The sequence below is a fragment of the Corythoichthys intestinalis genome, chromosome 2, assembly GCF_030265065.1.
Source record: "Corythoichthys intestinalis isolate RoL2023-P3 chromosome 2, ASM3026506v1, whole genome shotgun sequence".
NCBI lineage: Eukaryota > Metazoa > Chordata > Actinopteri > Syngnathiformes > Syngnathidae > Corythoichthys > Corythoichthys intestinalis.
The window spans coordinates 74,126,623-74,146,530 of record NC_080396.1 but is presented as its reverse complement, the minus strand read 5'-3'; the positions used below and the strand labels follow the sequence as shown (position 1 = coordinate 74,146,530).

Here is a 19,908-nt window from a genome sequence, read left to right as displayed (position 1 = left end):
GATGCTAGTCGTGGTTCTTTATTCACTATCGTTGAAATCTCGTATCAATTTTTCTTTTCCGTCCACATCTATGGAGTTCAGCCACAGTGCCATGGGCTTTATTCTTATTGATGACACTGCGCACGGTAGACACAGGAACATCTCCAGGAACGTCTTTGGAGATGGACTTGTAGCCTGGAGATTGCCCATGCTTCCTCACAAATTTGCTTCTCAAGTCCTCAGACAGTTCTTTGGTCTTCTTTCTTTTCTCAATGCTCAATGTGGTACACACAAGGACACAGGACAGAGGTTGAGTCAACTTTACGCCATTTCATCTGGCTGTAAGTGTGATTTAGTTATTGTCCCTACCTGTTATGTGGCACAGGTTAGTAACAGATGCTGTTAATTACACCAATTAGAGGGGCATGACATGATTTTTCAAAGGGTGCCAATAAGTTTGTCAGGCCCATTTCCGGAGTTTTGTGGAAAATGATATTGATTTGATATATATATATATATATTTTGTGATATTAGTGCCCAAAGCATTTGTAATTGCAATCATTTTCTGGGAAAAATTGAGCATTATCTCACAGAATTGCAGGGGTCCCAATACTAAGTTTGAATATTTTTTATATCGTACCGTGACCTTGGCATATCGAGGTGCAGCGTATGGTGAGTTTATGTGTATAGTCCTATCCCTAATGAACAGCCAACCAAAATGAAACTGACAGTTAAAGCGTATTGAGGTCAAAGTCTCTGGCTGCTTGTTATTTATGGCCAACGAAGTAGACTACTGTACATGTTATCTGGTACACGGACTGTAAAAACATCCGTCTTTGCAACGGTGAAAAACGTGTGGGTTTAAGCCCCGTGACATCTGAACTGGCACACAAATGTTTTCCGTTCACACTGTTGCCGAGACATCCCATTCATAATCCATAGGGTTTCATACGACCTTTGCCCATATACTGTACTACTGTTGTAATGTTACAACAACAGCTTTCTTCTGTGAAGGCTTTTCATTTGAGTGATTCTTATAAATCTAAGCTAAATGATGAACTGTATTTTTTTTTTTTTTTAATACTAGAGCTTGTAAATTTTTGCAGATGAAAACAATGAGTATTCGTCGGCTAAAACTAGACGAAAACTGCTTGAGTATTTGTCGACAAAGACTAACCCATTTTGAAATGACTAAAATATGACAAATCTGTATTTTCATTTGAAAGATGAAAATTAAAAGGGCTGCCAAAAACAACACTGACAGAAACCAACACAGACTGTTTTGTGTCCCCACCACATTTGACCTCCGGTAATGAAGGTCACATAATGTTAAACAGATTATATGGGTGTTGTCTGTGAGCAAGCCAATGGCATGTGTCTGTTTGGGGGCTTGAAGTGGGCTCGTCTCAAGGGATCACTTCTTATGTAACTTTTGGAATCACTTGAGGTGGTTGTATTAATATCCACTTTATTAATAGAGCAGGGTTTCATTCCATAAATGCATGTTTGGCTGATTAACTTAAACACTGTTATAAGAGAGATATTTACTAATTTTACAGGTCAATACTCGAAAAAGAGGGACCACGATCTCTTTTCCGCGGCTTGGGGCCAAATCTTGTTGGCGTGGCTCCGTCAAGGTAAATCAAACGCCGCTTTTGAGTTCTTTTCAGCTTTACCCAATGTTTATGTAATTGTGTTTTTGTAATGCAAAGTCAAACTATGGGCAATGATTGTGCACTCCGATTGTATTAAACAACTGAAGTTACTGCTGATGGTGCTCGTGGGTGAAAACACAGAATTTTATTTTTTGGGAACATTTGGGTCATGTGATAAGATGCCGAACAGGTTTTATAATCACTGGGTTCCGCTGTTAGAATTGAATGAATTCACTGAAAGTGGCACGACAAATAAATGACTGCTTGTCTTCAAACTATTTTATTTTCATTATATTTTCATTGTTAATGTGTCAACCAGGAAACTCTTCTGCTATAATCCTGTTTTAATGCTTTCATCAGAGGTGGGTAGATTTGACTCAAATAAGAGTGGTTACTTCAAAATAATATTACTCAAGTAAAAGTCATCCAAAAAAATGTACTCAAGTACAAGTAAAAAAATAAAGCATTTGATGTAAATTATACTCGTTGTCATGTGTAACATTGTGGGTAACTCTTTACAATGTCTATTTTTTTTCTTGGTAAAACTTCATCTATAAGAGCTTATTATTATACTGTACCCGACTTCATAATGTATTGACGTGACACATTCACCATTCACTGCGTCACGCCTTCCCGAAGGAGGCCATCACACACTCCGCTTAACTTATTAGCAGTCGGTCACATGCAGCGATCTCACACCGGATTTAGGTTGAAAAAGTACGAAAGCTGTACTGCTTACAAACGGGAAGGATTGTCTCAGGAGTGATTTGTTCGAGGATTCAAGGTAATTATTATATATTTTGTACCATGCATGTATTTTGAAACGTGAAAAAGATTCAATGGGAGAAATTAGCCGCTACAGCATTTGCATTATACGTGGCAATATTTCCGTAAAATAACTGCTAACTTGCCCGTTTTATGCTTTTAACCAAGAATCGAGACTTTTTTTTAACGTCGGTATTTATAAGGAATACAGGGGGTATTTATAAGGAATACAGGGATTTAAGCATTTATCCACAAGAATTTTCAATGGAAAAAGCTCTTTGTTTACATATGGTGGCCACTAATTTGCTTACTGACTAGCATCATAGTTCGCAATATTTACGTAAAATAAATGCTAACTGAATGAATCGGCCCCGCGGCTGTGTCCCGTCAATGCATTTGATACACGAAAACATCAAATTCCAACTAGAAAAATTTAAAGAAATGAAACATCGCTCGTCTAAAGAGCATAAGCACCCTCTCGGGGGGAAAACATAATTCCTACCATCAAATGAAAACGATCATGTCTGTAGTTTTCCGTTGTCTATTGGTGCCAATTAAAAACTGGGAGAGAGCTGAAAGGACTAATGAAGACTTCAACTCTAAAACATATTACTCAATGAAATTTCATTGAATTCATCTTTCGATGTCTCAAAACTCATATAGCAAAAAAAAAAAAAAAAAAAAATGGAATTGACTGCGTAGTTTTTGAGTTACCACCATAGCAACACCTTAGCAACAGGGACTCCTTGCTGCCAGCCGCTGCCCCTGATGATTTACAGAAAGCCGTGCCAGCACTCTATATACGGAAGTATAGCTTCACGCTAGCCTCGTCTTATTTCTCTAAAAAGCACATTTACTTAAGTAACTTTTTGAGAAAAATATAATGAATTACATGTTATGCATGACTACCCACTTCTGGTTTTAATGCACCGCAAACCATTGATTGAACTTTGAAACTTCTGGCTGAGGACACCCACAGAGTTTATTTGCACCATCTGGTTAATGAATAGTCCCGTCATGAGCCTTATCCAGTCATGCCACCTGCAACTTGGACATGCTCCCATTCAGTCCAGCTCTTGTGACCGCTGGGGCTCTCAGTGCTTACTCAGCCCATTCTGGTGCAATAGCGGTGTGTTCCCGAAACAAGGCTCATGGTCATTGAGAATGGATATAAAACCACAACAAGAGATTTTATAGCCTGAAGTGCAAATCCTTCTGGCACTCTCGGGCGTGTCAATGTGTGAAATTTCACCACTTTGTGTCTCCTGTGTTTCAGAGCCATTTACTTTGCTGCGTATTCCAAATCCAAAGAACTCTTCAATGGGTTGCTTGTTCCAAATAGTGGCGCTGTTCACATGTCCTCAGCTGGTATTGCAGGTGAGCTTCCAGCATCTGGAAAAAAATTTTGGGTGGGTTAAAACAGTGGTCCTCAAAAAAAAAAAAAAAAAAAAAAAAAAAAAACAGTGCTACCTCAAGATACGAAATGAATTTGTGCAGAAGTGGCTTTTGTATCAGTTTTTGGTATAATGCATAGACTTCACCATCAGTTGACAAGACCGCTTCCTACAGACATTGTGGGGCCGGCATAAACTAAACACACGCTGCGTTCTAATGCTGGGTTTAGGTAGAAACAGGACTAAAGTTTTAGTACATACAAGCAGGTAGGAGTGTCTCAATAGTGATTTGGTCAAGGATTCAAGGTAATTATTATGTAAAATACTGTAGCACCACTTTGAAACTTTGTGGGGAAAAAAATGAAATGAATGGGAAAAAATTAGCTTGAAATATTTACTTAAAATGAATGATAATTGCCTGTTTTTTGCTTTTAACCAAGAATCTAGACTGTTTTACATTCATATCTATTGAAATTCCGGGACGTACGCTTTTATTTACAAGAATTTTCAACGTTAAAAGGTTTGTTTTGTGATGGCCACCATGTTGGATTTTGTATCCATACACAGTAGTGTAACTTTACATTCAAATAATCAGGGTATTTACAGCCCCAAAAATATTTAGGCAAAAAAAAAAAGTAATTTAAACATTTCGGCGTCCATACAAAAAATGGGCTTTTACGTGTTTTATTTTATGTAACATTTCAATCTAAAAACGACGAAGACCAGATAGCCGGCAAAAATGACATCTAAATTCAACCTAAATAAGTTGTGATTGTATATAGAAAAATGCAAAACTAGCTTTTGTTGAGTAAAATTAAAATGATTCTCCATGCTTTCCTCAAGTATTAAGTTTCTGATGTGAAAATTGAGTGATTTATTAGTTGTTTAAAACTTATGCCAAAATTGCACTATAGAAAAAAAAATTACCGTTATTTTCAGACTATCCTGCGGCTTATAGTCTAGTGTAGTGCTGCAACGATTAATCTATTAACTCGAGTATTCGTTTAGAATAAAAGATACAAATTAAATTTTGCTGCTTCGGGTATTCGTTTAATTAAAGTGGCGTTGCAATGGTTTATTTTGAAAGTTTGCATTTAGTTTTATTGATTTGAACGGATACACTGCCCTTTTAGTCTGCCTCATTTCACATGGCTGAATCCAGCTGCTCCATGTTAAGACCAACATAAGCTAAGTTTTTGTTTGAGCTAATGTTTTTTTAATGCATTCGTAGTTTAGTTCATAGGTATAATTAGCCGTTTTTGTGGGAATATGTGTCTGAACCATTTATTACGAGCATTGTTAAAAAAAAAAAAAAGTGTTTTAATAGCATTTAAGCTAGTGGACTTTTGCTATGTAAGTTAGCCAATTGTTCTTTTGTTGTACATAGATCCTAATTTATTTTTTTATACCGTTCGAGGCTCAACTCGGGTATTTTTGTTTTTCATGTTCCTTATCCGATTACTCGATTATTCGAACTAACTACTTCATCGATAAATTGACTACTAAAATAATCGATAGCTGCAGCCCTAGTCTGGTGCAGCTTATTTGTTGATTTTATTGTGTATATATATGTAACACTTTCTTGATAGCGGCGTCACAAGACAGTCATAATTATGACATGACAAGCCGAAAGGAAAAGAAGTGACTATCATGGGCATTAATGAATGCTTATGACAGATGTCATTAAGTGTCATCCGGTAAATTATATGACTAACTCCATTGATGCCCAGCTTGAATCTTTTACATCCATTCAAAAGTGAGATTTGCCGGATGACACAAAATGACATCTGTCATAAGCATTCATTGATGCTCATGGCAGTGTCATGTCATAATTATGATGGTCTAATGACAGTTTTATAGCGCCACCGTCAAATAAAATGCTACCAAATACCATAACCTAACATTAATGAAACAACTGGAATAGTAACTGAAGAAATAATTAGCACGCAACATAAATTTTGATTATTTCCATCTGTAGCGCTGCAATGCATGCTAGGAGGCATGTTGGACAAGTGTTTACAGCAGGTGGCAGCAGAGGTTGACTGTCTCCTCCAAGTGATTGCAGTGATGGCCAAATTAAGCTTCTTGAAGCACTGCAGCTTTGCAGCTAATTAGTTCAAAGCTTCATGGTGGTGCATTTGGTCTTATGACAGTCTTAGGATGCAATTTATCAAATTAGGTGTTACCGGTTGGTATCTTTTGGTGTAAATATTAGGGCTGCAGCTATTGATTATTTTATTAGTCGATTAATTGATAAACTATTTAGTTCGGATAATCAAGCAAAGGGATAAGTAACATAAAAAATTAAAATACCTGAGCTGAGCCTCAAACGGTATTAAAAAAATAATAGCAAACATCCGCTAGCTTAAATGCTATAAAATGCTAACTTTTTTTATAACGTTCTTAACAAATGGTTCAGACACGTTCCCACAAAAATGGATGAATATACCTATAAACTAAATCATGAATGCATTAAAAAAACATTAGCTTGAACAAAAACTTACCGTAATTTCCGGACCATTGAGCGCCCCGGATTACATGCCTCACCCAGTACATTTTTAAAGGAAAAAGCATTTTGTACATACATAAGCCTCTCCTGCCTATATGCCGCGTGTGCCCACATATTAAACTGAAATATTTATAAAGAAATACACAGTTTTCCAAGTTTAAATACCATATTTTAACGAATCGGGTTATGATACAGCGCGTGACTTACAGGTAAGGGAGGTGCGGAAGAGCAAAAGACGTGCTGTCGTTGTTGTTGCGGGTTTGTCTGTGTGTGTGCGTCGGCTGCTAGAGGCAGCAGTCGTGTGTTGTTCGACGAGTTTCCAAAATAAAGAATTGCAACCTAACTTAACGGGTTACTATTTGTCATCGTTACAATACCTTAACTTTTCTTTCCAAACAGCACCAGCAACACGACACTTAGCTGACTCCTCAAGCTCACTTCTTAGCGTGTCGTCCTCTTCACGCAGCAGACCGGCTTTTCGAAACCCGTTGGTGATGGTGGGGTTTTTTTTCACGCTGCTCCACGCTGTCAGACTTTTGCAAAAGTTGCTCTTCGCATACGACCACTTTTGTAAACGATCTGACGCCGCTGGCCATCCAAGCCTTCAATTCAACTCGGCACGTCATATCCATTTCTTCTAGCATGATGCGGGTATGCTAATTCTTGCCTGGCACGGCCAGACTGTTCTCTGTGTGTTTTTCAAACACTGAGAGAATAGTCTGAGATCCAGCCCGTTAACGCCCTCTCGAACAAGTACAAAATCAATCGATAAATCAGATTCGTTTATTTGCGTGACGTGCTCTCAACGAGCGGTGTCACTCTTCCGCGTCGGAAGTCGTCTCCACAACACAGATGGTGAACAGGAGAGCCGAAAATATGTTCCAGTCCACGTTAAAATCAGTTTTAAATTACCAAAAACACATCGACACAAGTCAGTGACAACAATCTGTCTCGCGCTAGCCATGTTGAATAAACTCCGCTCTCCTCGTATGTTTACTTCTGCGCGCAAGTCCCTCGTCCCGCCCGTCGCTAATTGGTCCACTCCGCTGTCTGTTTGCTGTGGCTTGCTCCGCCCTGAAAATTTTATCCGCTTAATGGTGGCCAGACTCAACAGCTGGAACAGCGGTGAGTCTGGAGTACCAGGCTATGCTAATTCTACTAATGCACAAAGATGAGGGTCTGCTACTTTTATTCGAGCACAAAGAACAAATTTAAAATACGGGTAAGAGTGCCAACTAGCGTCTTCCTCGACACACATATTCCACGTGTCTTATGCTTGCATTTTATGCTCGAGCGCTCCTGGCGGTCGTTAGAAAAATTGATAAATTGGCCGCATCATTGCATACGCCGCAGGATTCAAAATGAGGGAAAAAGGTAGCGGCTTATAATCCGGAATTTACGGTAGCTTATATTGGTCTTAACACGGAGCAGATGGATTCGGCCATGTGAAATTTCAAAACAAACCCTTACAACACAACTTTAATTAAACGAATACTCGAAGCAGCAAAATTTAATTCGATTTTTTTTTTTAATCGATTACTCGAGTTAATCGATTAATTGTTGCAACACTAGTAAATATCTCATGATACAGTGAGGATAGCTGCGGCTTATTGTCCAGTGCGGCTTTTGGATGGAAAAAAATGCCTTTTTTGTGTCAAATTTGGTGTGTGGCAGCTAATAGTCAGGTGCACCTCCATAGTGCGAAAATTACGGTATTTATTCCACAGAGCTCTCCCCAGATGCAGTATATGTGAGTCTGACAAGTCGCGACGATGTGCGCAGCAAACCACCCTGGACTCAGTTGTCCGTTCAATTTGCTGACATACTAACATGCCATCAGCATATATAGTTATGTTTGATTGGTTCAAATGCACATGTTTTCTGGAACATCAGAAAGAGAAAAAAAACAGGAAAAAGGACAAGCTTGATGAATTAATGCAATAAAAAAGGGCAATGCACCAGAAAATTGGTCAGAGTGTGACAATATATCAAATGTGTGGGACTTCGTTCATTTGCCCCTCACATTCAAAACGGATTGGACGTCAACTGCTGACAATGGCACTGAAAGATGCTCATCTAAAGCCAGTCTTCCGGTTTTGAGGCAGTTACAGGTCACTTTCTGTTTATTTTGCACATTCCTGGGTCACTTCCTGTTCAGTAAACTAAAATCAACAGGAAGTGACCCCGGCAAATGCCCCAAAATTAACTAATTGGCTGCTGCCCTCCCACTTCAAAAGGATCCGTCGTCTCCTAGTGATAAACTCATTGAATTCATTGCAGAAGGATGAAAAGAGCTCGTTTTTCCTGTTTGTTCTGTCCCAGAACGGATGTGTGGATAATTGTTATATCATGAGATAATAATTATTATGGTGAAGATTGTATTGCAAATCGTATCGTATCATCCCCAACCACAGTTAAAATGCTGTATTGTCCTTTCTTTCATGTCTGAGAGTGATTGAAACAGCAGAATAACGTAATGTTTGTCCCTCAGCTTTTGTGACCAACTCCCTAATGAACCCCGTCTGGATGGTTAAGACCAGGATGCAGCTTGAAAAAAAGTGAGTACATCTCAAAGTGCAATTGGTCTGCGTACTCTTGAGTCAAGCTTCTGGTTCTGTGTGGAGTACCGTATAAACTGGCGTATAGGTCGCAACACAATATGTGATTTTTGTTGGGCGAATTTTTGGACCAATTTTCCGTACCAATATGACTGAAACGAATCAAACTTGGTACATGATATTATTAATTGACTGTATTTTACTTTAGTAACCACTTGCATACCTAGTAACAGCTACGTACACAACACAAACAATGACAAAGTGGTAAATAAGTTTTCTGGTTCAAAATCCGGTTCCATGTTTCGATTCCGGTTCCAAACGATTCTCGATTCCAATTCTTTTAAGAGGCAGGATTAAAAAAAATGCAGGGTAAAAAAATCTATAGTTTAAAAATTTATTGCCGTAATTTCCCGAATATAACGCACACTTTTTTTCCCCAAAATCAACTTGTAAAATCATGGTGCGCATTATAAATGGGTACATGGATGGAGACAGAAATATGTATATATATATTACATATATATAAAAACCGATTTTTTTTTTTTTTTAAACACGGCCATGTTGTGTTGAAGAAACGTATGCGGCGATCCGTTGCCAACCATTTCGGTACGTGACCTCACCATTTTGTTTCGGTAATTCTTCACTCTGATCGGCCGAATGATTCCGTCTGTGTTAAATTCTGCTTTTTTCATTCTTCATAAAGCACAGAATTTAGTTTCTTTAACTCATTTGAGTCAACGTTTATTGCAGCTCCGCAAATCGGACCATAACAAACGTAACAACACAGACTTCCTGTGTCCGTCAACTACATCTGTCCCTCGGGAAACTCAAACCCAAATAACAATAGTTCCTATTGTTACTGTCGTGTCGACAGCGATGAGGTCTCTCGGATTTCCAACTTACGTTCTCACTTTCATTTTACCGTATCAATCCATGGAGGAAACATTTATTCATCATGATGAAACGAGCAAGTTATACAGCAGCCTTTAAAAGAAAACTCACATCAGTTTTGTTTTCTCCTGGATTCTGGTAAGTTCAAGAAGTTATCAGATCATATTATTACCGTACATATTGTCAGTTTACAGTAATGTTTTGAACTACCAATGTGCTATGCTTGTGCTGTGTTTCACCAGTCAGTAAAATGACATTTCTGTATCTGTACACGAGCTCTATTTTCTTGTATTCTTCTATTTACTGGTGCTAAAATTAGGGTGCGCGTTATACACGGGTACAATAATTTTCCCTAGATTTTACAAGTAAATTTGGGGTGCGCGTTATACACGGGTCAACTTATATTCGGGAAATTACGGTAGTTTATATTAATGTCGTCACGATTTTTTTTAAATTGTATGAATTTTTTTTAAATGATCTTTTTTTTTTTATTATATGAATTAAAAAAAAAATTAATAATACAATTAATATGAAATGTAGGAATTATATGAACTTCTCACATGGTTATTTTTAACCTGTATGTAAATATAAGTCTTTGAACTCGAATGCGATGAGTTCTATGGAGTCTATATGAGTTAATATTCACTGGATTGCACTTTCACAAAGATGTTTATTTTCCAAAAGCTCACGGAGAAAACATTTACTTATATTCTTTTGCCATAGATGTACCTTAGCTGTGAGCTTCGACGAAGCATTACTATTCTTGTATTGTATTGTATTAATGTAGTGTAAAGCGCTTTGAGCGCCTTGAAAGGTGGAAAAGCGCTATATAAGTATAACACCATTTACCATTTCCTTAATTGTAAAACAGATTCTGTTGTGTTTACAATACCTGTTAGGCCAGTGAGTGGCGCTGTAGGAGTGTGTACGTACAGTGGGGATTGTATAATACGGAGAAGAAGAGATGAGAACATCTGGCTAGGGTGCTTTGTCATGTGATGCTATGTTTTCACTGCTACGAGTTCATTAAAAAAGTAATCCAATGCTTCATATGACTGCTTCTTTCTAAATAAGCAACACAATAGATTCCAAAACAAAAATCCTTTTAATACTGTTAATTTTAACGGAGGTGGCTACTGCTTTAAGATGGCGGCTGTTTATAAACACCGCCGAGTCTGTCATTTCGCATCTAGTTCTATATACATGTGATATCGACCATAGCCCGATGTAATAATATTTATTCTCATACTATTCCATTCATCCATCATCTGCTGCTTAATCCGGGGTCGGGTCGCTGGGACCGCAGAAGACAGACTTAATGTATTGTTTTACTTCCCTGGTTCTGACAGCACAGCGTGTCAACGACGTAGCTCTCAGCTAGCTATGCACTTTTCACTTGTATTCCATGAAGCCGGTCGTGCAGCCAGCTTTGCATGATAGAGTTGTGTTGCAAATGTTGCACTGAGCTGACTAGTTTTTTTGTAAAATTAAGCCAAACGTTTGAGTGCCGCCGCACCGTGTCCATGGTTGTAATCATGTTGCAATGCACAAACACGTGCTTCTTGTTGCTTCTTCTTCGTGGTTTTCGGCAGCATTTTTTTCCCTGGGCATCGAAACATGGAATCGAAATTTTAAAATTCGGACGGTTCCGGGAGTGTTAGAACCGGGTCCCATCGATGGTTGATGCTTGATGCCTAACCCTACTGCCACCCTCCCATTTTAAATGGATTAGCCGTCTACGAGTGATATTCCAATTCTCAGCAAAAGGATGAAAAGAGCTTGTTTTTCTGTTTATCAATTGTTTTGTAGAATATCCAAGGCTGAGTTCCTGACCCATTTATCGATCATTGTTGTATCGCCATATCGTGAGGTCGTTATCATGAGCCTATCAAGAGCAATAAATACATTTAAAATACCGGAGCTTAGCCCCTAGTGTATAAAAAAATAAATGAGGCTCTAAGTACAACAAAAGAACAATTGGTTAACTTCCATTGCAAAAGTCTTTTTTTATTTTTTTTTTGCAAAGCTCTTTACAAATAGTTCCAACACATATTACCACAAAAACTGCCATATATACTGCCAATATACCTGTAAACTAAATTATGAATTCATTAAAAAAAAATTGGCTCAAACAAAAACTTATGTTAGTCTTAACGGGGAGCCACTGGATTCAGCCATATTAAATGAATTATTCATATTCACTGTTGCCTCTACAGGGCAGTGAATCCACCCAAATCAATAAAACTAAATGCAAACACTTTGAAAACCAACCATTAAAACAGCAGAAACAAATCCTTGAAGAGGCAAAATTTCATTTGAAGCGTTTTTCTAAACTAATTACTGGAGTTCATCAAGTAATCGTTGCAGCACTTATCATGAGTTACCCAGAGGTTGCTACTGCAAAAACACTTTTCCTTCGGAATAATGGGAGTCAAAGCTGTTTAATCAAAAAAGTGGTCTGTGGCTGCAATTCTGTGTTTACGGTAGGGATGGGAATTGATAGGATTTTTACGATTCCGATTCCATTATCGATATTGCTTAATGATTCGATTCTTTATCGATTCTCTTATCGATTCTATTTGGGGGGGGGGGAGAAGAACAAACGTTTTGATTGGCATCGAGTTTGTTTAATCAGACCTCACAACCTTACAAACTCACAACGAAATCAAAAGAGGCCCAAAGCCTCAATGTTAACTGTGGCAATAAGTGGCAAATACACAAGAATGTGTAACATTTTACTGAAACATTTATCTAATAGAAATAAAAAATATTGGTATATATTGGCAGATAGGTTGTTGTTCTGCCTTTGGCAATATATGTTAAAGCAGGGGTCCCCAAACTTTTTCCTGTGAGGGCCACATAACTTTTCCCTTCTCTGATGAGGGGCCGGGGTCAGTTTGTAACAGAAAAAGTGTGACGATTGCAAAAGTGCATAAATGTAAAAAATTATTGTTTTTCAGAAAGCCACAATCAAATAACCCTTTCTGGATTCTTCACGGAATGAAAGTAAATAAAATAAAAATAATAATATAATAATAATAATAATTAATAATAAAAACACTATTAATTAAATAGATAATAACCCCCTCTGAATTCTTCAAGGAAAAAGGCCAGGAAATAAATAACACGATTGAGGGGGGGGAAAAAAAATCAAAATGGCCGGACCAAATGTGGAGGCGGGCCGTATTTGGGCCACGGGCCGCAGTTTGGGCACCCGAAGAAATGCCGCATCCAAGCGAGTGAGCGAGCGAAGTGAGAGAGGGAAACACTTCTACGAGCCTACGTTCTTTGTTAATGTTAATATCTACAGAGGCAACGCCTGTATGTATCATCTTTTGTGTTGTTGTTGTTGTGTTTCCACTCGCGATCGGACACTTAAATCCAGTTGTGTAGTGGTTTTAACGATGTGCTAATGCTAGCGAACGAATGCTAACCATACTGTTATTAGCAGCTAATCATCGCTGATTTACGTTGATGCAAACCTGTTTGTTATTGGGGACGAAATGGATTTGTTTCATTTCTATTCTTAGTTTCACTCTTCAAGTGATGGTTGAATAAAGTCAGCAAATTATACCAATGTCTTCTACATCGTCATTTGGGAGTTTAGCTAGCTGTATAGCCAGAACTGAGCTTTAGCCTCTCTGTGAGGACAGCGCAGTCGTATTTCCTCCCGATGCAGTTACCTCCACCTTGCAATGACTGCAAGTCGCTTTGTTGTAATTTTTCCTCGTGAAGTGAAGACACACTTTCGAGCGTTTGAACCTACGTGCTGTCATTGTTATGTTTATGGCTGCAATGCTCGTGCTTACCCGTCGTAACCTTTCATTTTCACTTTCCTGGTGAAGTGTAGTCAAACTTTGGAGCGAGTGGTTCTTGGCGCCATGCTAGTTTGATGCGTCTGGACAACAAGACACGTCACGACGCAATACGTGTCTTTAGGAATCGTTAAAGGGATCGTTAAGGCTTTTTCATTGTGATGTCGAGGCCTCGAAACACTCGGAACCGGTTCCGCATTGGTATCGGATTTCGATTCCCATCCCTAGTTTACGGTGAAATAAAATTAGTTTTTTCCTTCATCAGAAATTGTTGCGACCTGTTTTGGTCTTAAATTCTATTTTTAAGGTCTTTAAAAATGTCTTTAATAGCTTTAAATTTGACTTTTAAAAGGCTGCAAGAACCCTGTTTTAGTTTGGATTTAAAACTGTGAGCTTGAATGACCTTTGATTTAATCACCTGCTATTTATCGTCTTTGTTCGTGACTTGTGGGAAGCCAGTTCTTCTGCTTCTACTCTAAAAGGGAGAATTGTTCCTCCACAAAATGGCTCGTGGGTGCTCATGTTAAAGTGGTTGAATCAGTAATGTGATTTACTGAACTATTTTGCGCTAAACATGTGGCTATACATCTAGTCTACATATCAAAATGAAATTTTTTCAAACTATGCGTACATTGACGTCTAATATGGCGACATATCTAGTGAGTAGTAGACCTTGAGTAGGTCGTTCAGGCCTCGCTGTCCTTGAGCCAGTCACGTAGTGACTCTGAGCTTGTGATCCGTGTCTGTAAATACACAGCGCTGACGCACCGTCCCGTGTACACAGGAAGAGTCTATATTTACACGCACATGGCTGGTGGGGTTGAAGATGGTAGATTGATTCAGATTGTTTTCCACTGAAAAACCTCCCTAATGCAAGTTGGGAAAAGACTCGAATCATTTCCAGCTAACCGCAGTGAGAGTTTGTTGTTCATTCAACTCTGAAGTTAGACATTCACAGCTCATATGTAATGCTTAACAAAAGCTTAATATTTGAAGGAAAGTTGAGAAAAATTGGTATCAAGTCTGGAAACGTGATAATTTTCAGGAAGGTTACAGGTCGAAGGCGAGCGCTCGAGTGATGGAATTGGTCCGCAACAGACCCTTCTTTATTGCTGTGATAGTATTGAAATACATTAACACTGAAAACTTCATTATTAATCTCTAATGAATGAGAATAGGTTTATATTACTTTAACTATCTGAAGTTTCTTGATAATATTTTTGTGGTTTAGAAAGAAACTCCCCGTACAGTGTTGAACTGTACTTGTTTTAATATATTGCGATACTTCGTAGCCCAAAAGGTTATTGATATGCTCCCACCAAGAATCAATATATCCTTTTAAAAAAAGCTGTCGTCGTTTCAAAACGGACACAAAAAAGAACCAACAAGTGGCTACCAAAATCTTCAATTTGAATAGTGTCTACATTAGCTCACTGGCTGCCATTGATGGCGGTATCCAATTCATTTTGACTTATTGGACGTCTAGGGCCATCAATGGAACTGAAACTAGAGCATTCACAGCCATCTTTTGTGGCCATGTGCAGGTCACTTTGTTTGTTTTAGGGCATTTACAAGTTACGTCCTGTTGATTTTGAATCACTTCCTATTCTTTTGGGGACATTCTTCCTTTGCAAATATGTATCCAATAGAATAAAATAAATAAATAGGAAAATATATACTCTAGAGCTATAAGTGCATAAATACAGCTTGCTTAGACTGAAATATGTGCATGACAGAAATAGCGCAATGTGGTCCTAATTTAGTAGCATTATTGTGCAACCCCAAGAAAAGAATATGAAAAAAAAAATGTATAAATAGAAAAGTAGTCCAAGTGGTGTGCAGATTCACAGTTTGGTAAAAGTGGCACAACCAAGTTAAAAAGCGTTTCTGAGGAGATCATTTTTTTGTGTGTGTTCAATGTGTACTAGTAATGGCCATGGGAAAGAAGCTGTCTCTCAGCCTGTTCTTGTTTTGTTTTGTGGCAGGTTACTTCCTGTTGATTTTGATTCACTTCCCATTTTTGGGGGGACATTCTTCCTTTTCAGTTACCAAATCAACATGAAGTGACCTGTAAATGCCCCAAAATTGACATGAAGTGGCACGGAAATGCTCCCAGAATTAGACGGGAAGTGGCACGGAAATGCTCCCAGAATTAGACGGGAAGGGGCTCCTTCCCAGTTTAAACTGATTGGACTTCTACTATTGATAAACTCATTTCAATTCACAACAGAGGGATGAAAAGTGATTGTTTTTCTGTATATTAGTCATTTTGTAGAATATCCTAGAATGATGTCCTGACAATTGTGACAATTGTTGTATCGCCATATCGTGAAATCGTCGTTATCATGAGTCTCGCATTGCAAATCGTATCATGAGGTTCCCACCCCTAGTGTTTGCTAAAAGGTGTGTATTTTACATATACATATTTTTGACTGTGTCTATTTATATTTCCCAGTGTTTGAACATGAGACGTTAACAACAACAGCGAAAGCAAACAAAAACATATGTTTGAAATTGGTTTTGTTTGACTTTTCAGAGCCCGAGGAGAGAAGAAGATGAACGCCTTGCAATGCGCCCGCCACGTTTACAGAACAGAGGGCGTCCGGGGCTTCTACCGAGGCCTGACCGCGTCTTACGCCGGCATCTCCGAGACCATGATCTGCTTCCTCATCTACGAGACGCTCAAGAAGCGGCTCGCCGACAACCAGCTGGCGTCTCCGAGCAGCGAAAATGAGAAAAGAGCGTCCGACTTTCTGCGCTTGATGATGGCGGCCGCTTTCTCAAAAGGCTGCGCATCCTGCATAGCATACCCACATGGTAAGCACATGGAGCAGGCGCTTTGTTACAGCTGTTTTTTTTTTTTTTTTTTTACCCCCTCCGCACCAAATGATATAACAAAAAAAAAAAGAGATTGACCAATTTTTGCCAATTTTAAAAGATAAATTCAGCTGATTTTATAAGGTGAAGTTTGAGGCTGATATGATTATTTTCAAAGCAGGTTATTGTTTGACCTTTTATATGAAAGACCCAAACTGTCAACATAAATCACCCATTATTTCAGGCAATCCTGACCTTAACTTCAAAATGATTGTTTTGTCTCCACAGAGGTGATTCGGACAAGACTGCGCGAGGAAGGCAGCAAGTACAAGTATTTCTTTCAGACGGGGAGGTTAATAGCCTTGGAGGAAGGCTACGCCGCTTTTTATAGAGGACTCATTCCGCAGCTAATTAAACAAATCCCCAACACGGCCATCGTCCTCTCCACGTATGAACTCATCGTCCATCTACTGGGAGAATCCAAGTGAAAAAGGAAAAGAAGTTGCAACTCTACTGAAGGACTTGTATTTTTGGAAATGAAGCCACTTGTTCTGTTTTCTAGGAGGACATTTTACAGAAAGCTTGTCGAGAGCTTAAAATAGAACAAGTTGCTAACCCTGTGGAGTTTAAAAATCTCAGAGGACTTGTTTTAAGTTAACTAAATTATTTTTTGGACTATTTCCTTTGTATTATCAGTGATAACCAGCTTGACTGTTGCTAGTTATTTTTTTGAATGAAACGATTCAAGTGTTAGTGCTGTTGCTCACCTTTAATTTAATACACCCACAGTTTTGGAACAAATAACCTTGATTTCAAGTTGGATTGATAGAGAAATTTGTTTTCTTGAATATATATGAAAAAATATATATTTACATGCTTACAGTTTTGTTATATTTCTGAAAAACTTGGGTCATGTTTGATTTACAAGTTTGATGCTCATTTGACCAATGAGTCAATAAATTGAGAAAACTGGCTGTGTTGTTTTTTTTTTCAAGTGACTCAAATATTCCTTTTGATATCGGGTCATTTCCTGTTGTTTTGGGGGCATTTTGGGGTCACTTCCTGTTGAATTGGGATCATTTCCTGTTGATATTTAGGTCACTTCCTGTGAAATTGGGCCACTTGTTGATTTGGGAGCATTTCGGGGTCACCTCCTGTTGATTTGGGGACATTTTGGGTCAGGTCCTGTTAGAGCCCGGCGATAGACCAAAAATTTACCATTACCAAAATTCTTCACAATGACTGACATAATTTTGACCTTGTCGGTGAATTCGGTAAATTAATAAAACAAGAAAATATAGTGTTCGCTTTGACTTTGTGTTGTTCAGCTATGTTCATTCCCATTTAAGAAAGCAGTCAATGTGCTTACATATGAAGTCACGTGGTTATCAGGAAGTCAAACAAGCCCTAGCTAATCCTAGTGGCTAACGCTACAAACAAACGTGAATGAGTCGGGCTTAAGGGAGCTTCATCAAACTTTCACCCGACATTAAGTAGACTCTTGGCGGCCTCCAGACGGGCTTTCACCCGCTGTCCTCCCTGGTTCTCACAATTTCAAGAGGGGGTGCTTTCAGTGCTTTCTACTGGTAGCCAGGTCATAGGCTAACGCTAGCGGCTAACGCTACAAATGAACGTGATGGGAGTCTGATTGCGGCTCTAACCTTGTCGAAACAGCTGAACTTAATTCGTGGATTGGGCACAGACTGCATCTAGTAATCAGTATGTCTTGTTATTTTGTGTATCTTTGTGATTTCTCGGATAGCTTTTATGATGGTACAGCTATCAGCATATAGTATAATCCAACAGTGTAGCCTATAATATGACCGTTTAATGGCCACAGCTATTTTTCTGTATGTGCTTGCTTTGTTCCGTGTCATAACTGCCCTCATAAAATCTTAAATGTTTAATTTGCATAAGAGTTAGAGCAGTATAGCTTAATTTGTGTGTTTGTGGGGGGGTGCATCTGTCCGTGCATGTATTAAAAAAATGCTCTGGAGGAAAAAAACCCCCGAAACCTTGAAGTAAACACTTGTGTTGGGTAATTATGTCACAGCAGCCATTAACAATAAGTTGTCTGTTTGAAGTGTACTGTTCAAGCCATATGTCATTTGTGTGACAGTGACATGTTTGCACAGTCGTCGTATTGATTTTTATAATGTACATTGTTTAAGTCATACAAGTTGTTATGAACGTTTATACTTGAATTCTTATTGTTTACAAGAAATTGTTATATACTTCATGTTTAGACTGCATGTACAATTGTTAAATTGAAAGCTGGAAAATAAATCAACGAGAAACGGTTCATTTGTATTTCATGCATTGATTCAGATTTTCAGATTATATATATCAGTCCGCTATATATAATTTGAAAATCTGAATCAATGCATATCAATGCACATTTTCAAATTATATAACAGTCCGCATGGGAGTTCGCCCAACCAGTCTACATGTGTTTTGTGGATCTGGAGAAGGCGTTCGGCCGTGTGCCTCGGCGAGTCCTGTGGGGGGTGCTCCGGGAGTACGGGGTACCGAGCCCCTTATTAAGGGCTGTTCGTTCCCTGTAAGACCGGTGTCAAGAGTTTGGTCCGCATTGCCGGCAGTAAGTCGAATTCGTTCCCAGGGTGGGTTGGACTCCGCCAAGGCTGCCCTTTGTCACCGATTCTGTTCATGATTTTTACGGACAGAATTGCTAGGCGCAGCCGAAGCGTTGAGGGGGTCCGGTTTGGTGACCTCAGCATTGCATCTCTGCTGTTTGAACATGATGTGGTGCTGTTGGCTTCATCAAGCCGTGACCTCACTGGAGCGGTTCGCAATCGAGTGTAAATTTGTAAAGCGGTTGGGATGAAGATCAGCACCTTCAAATCCAAGACCATGTTCCTCAGTCAGAAAAGGGTGGAGTGCCCTCTCCGGGCAGGGGATGAGATCCTGCCCCAAGTGGAGGAGTTCAGGTATCTTTGGGTCTTGTTCACGAGTGAGGGTAGGAGAGAGCGGGAGATCGACAGGCGGATCGGTGCAGCGTCTGCAGTGATGTGGACTCTGTACCGGTCCATAGTGGTGAAGAAAGAGCTGAGCCGAAAAGCAAAGGTCTCAATTTACCACTCAATCTATGTTCTTATCCTCACTATGGTCACGAGCTGTGAGTCGTGACCGAAAGAACAAGATCCTGGATACAAGCAGCCGAAATGAGTTTCCTCCGCAAGGTGTCCGGGCTCTGCCTTAGAGATAGGGTGAGAAGCTTAATCATCCGGGCGGGACTCTGCCTCGAGCCGTTACGCCTCCGCGTTGAGAGGAGCCAGCTGAGGTGGCTCGGGCATCTGGTTTGAATGCCTCCTGGACACCTCACCGGGGATGACCCAGGAGATGCTGGGCCTGGGAATGCCTTGGGATCCCGGCGGAGGAGCTGGTTGAAGTGGCTGGGGAGAGGGAAGTCTGGGCTTCCCTGTTAAAGCTGCTGCCCCCGCGACCTGACCCCAGAACAAGCGGAAGATGATGGATGGATAACAGTCCGCTTGGGCGAATTTATCG

The 19,908-nt window shown here is 39.4% G+C and overlaps 1 protein-coding gene across 1 annotated transcript in view; it reads left to right on the top strand.

Moving 5' to 3' along the window:
* The window catches only part of slc25a33 (solute carrier family 25 member 33), a 29,086-nt gene extending 11,731 nt beyond the window's left edge, over positions 1-17,355 (top strand). The window contains exons 3-7 of the mRNA XM_057828218.1: positions 1,539-1,616; positions 3,676-3,776; positions 8,794-8,860; positions 16,103-16,383; positions 16,672-17,355. Of these exons, the coding sequence (XP_057684201.1) occupies positions 1,539-1,616; positions 3,676-3,776; positions 8,794-8,860; positions 16,103-16,383; positions 16,672-16,871 (727 nt within the window). The 3' untranslated portion in view covers positions 16,872-17,355. The remainder of the gene's footprint in view (positions 1-1,538; positions 1,617-3,675; positions 3,777-8,793; positions 8,861-16,102; positions 16,384-16,671) is intronic.
* Positions 17,356-19,908: the final 2,553 nt, after the last annotated feature.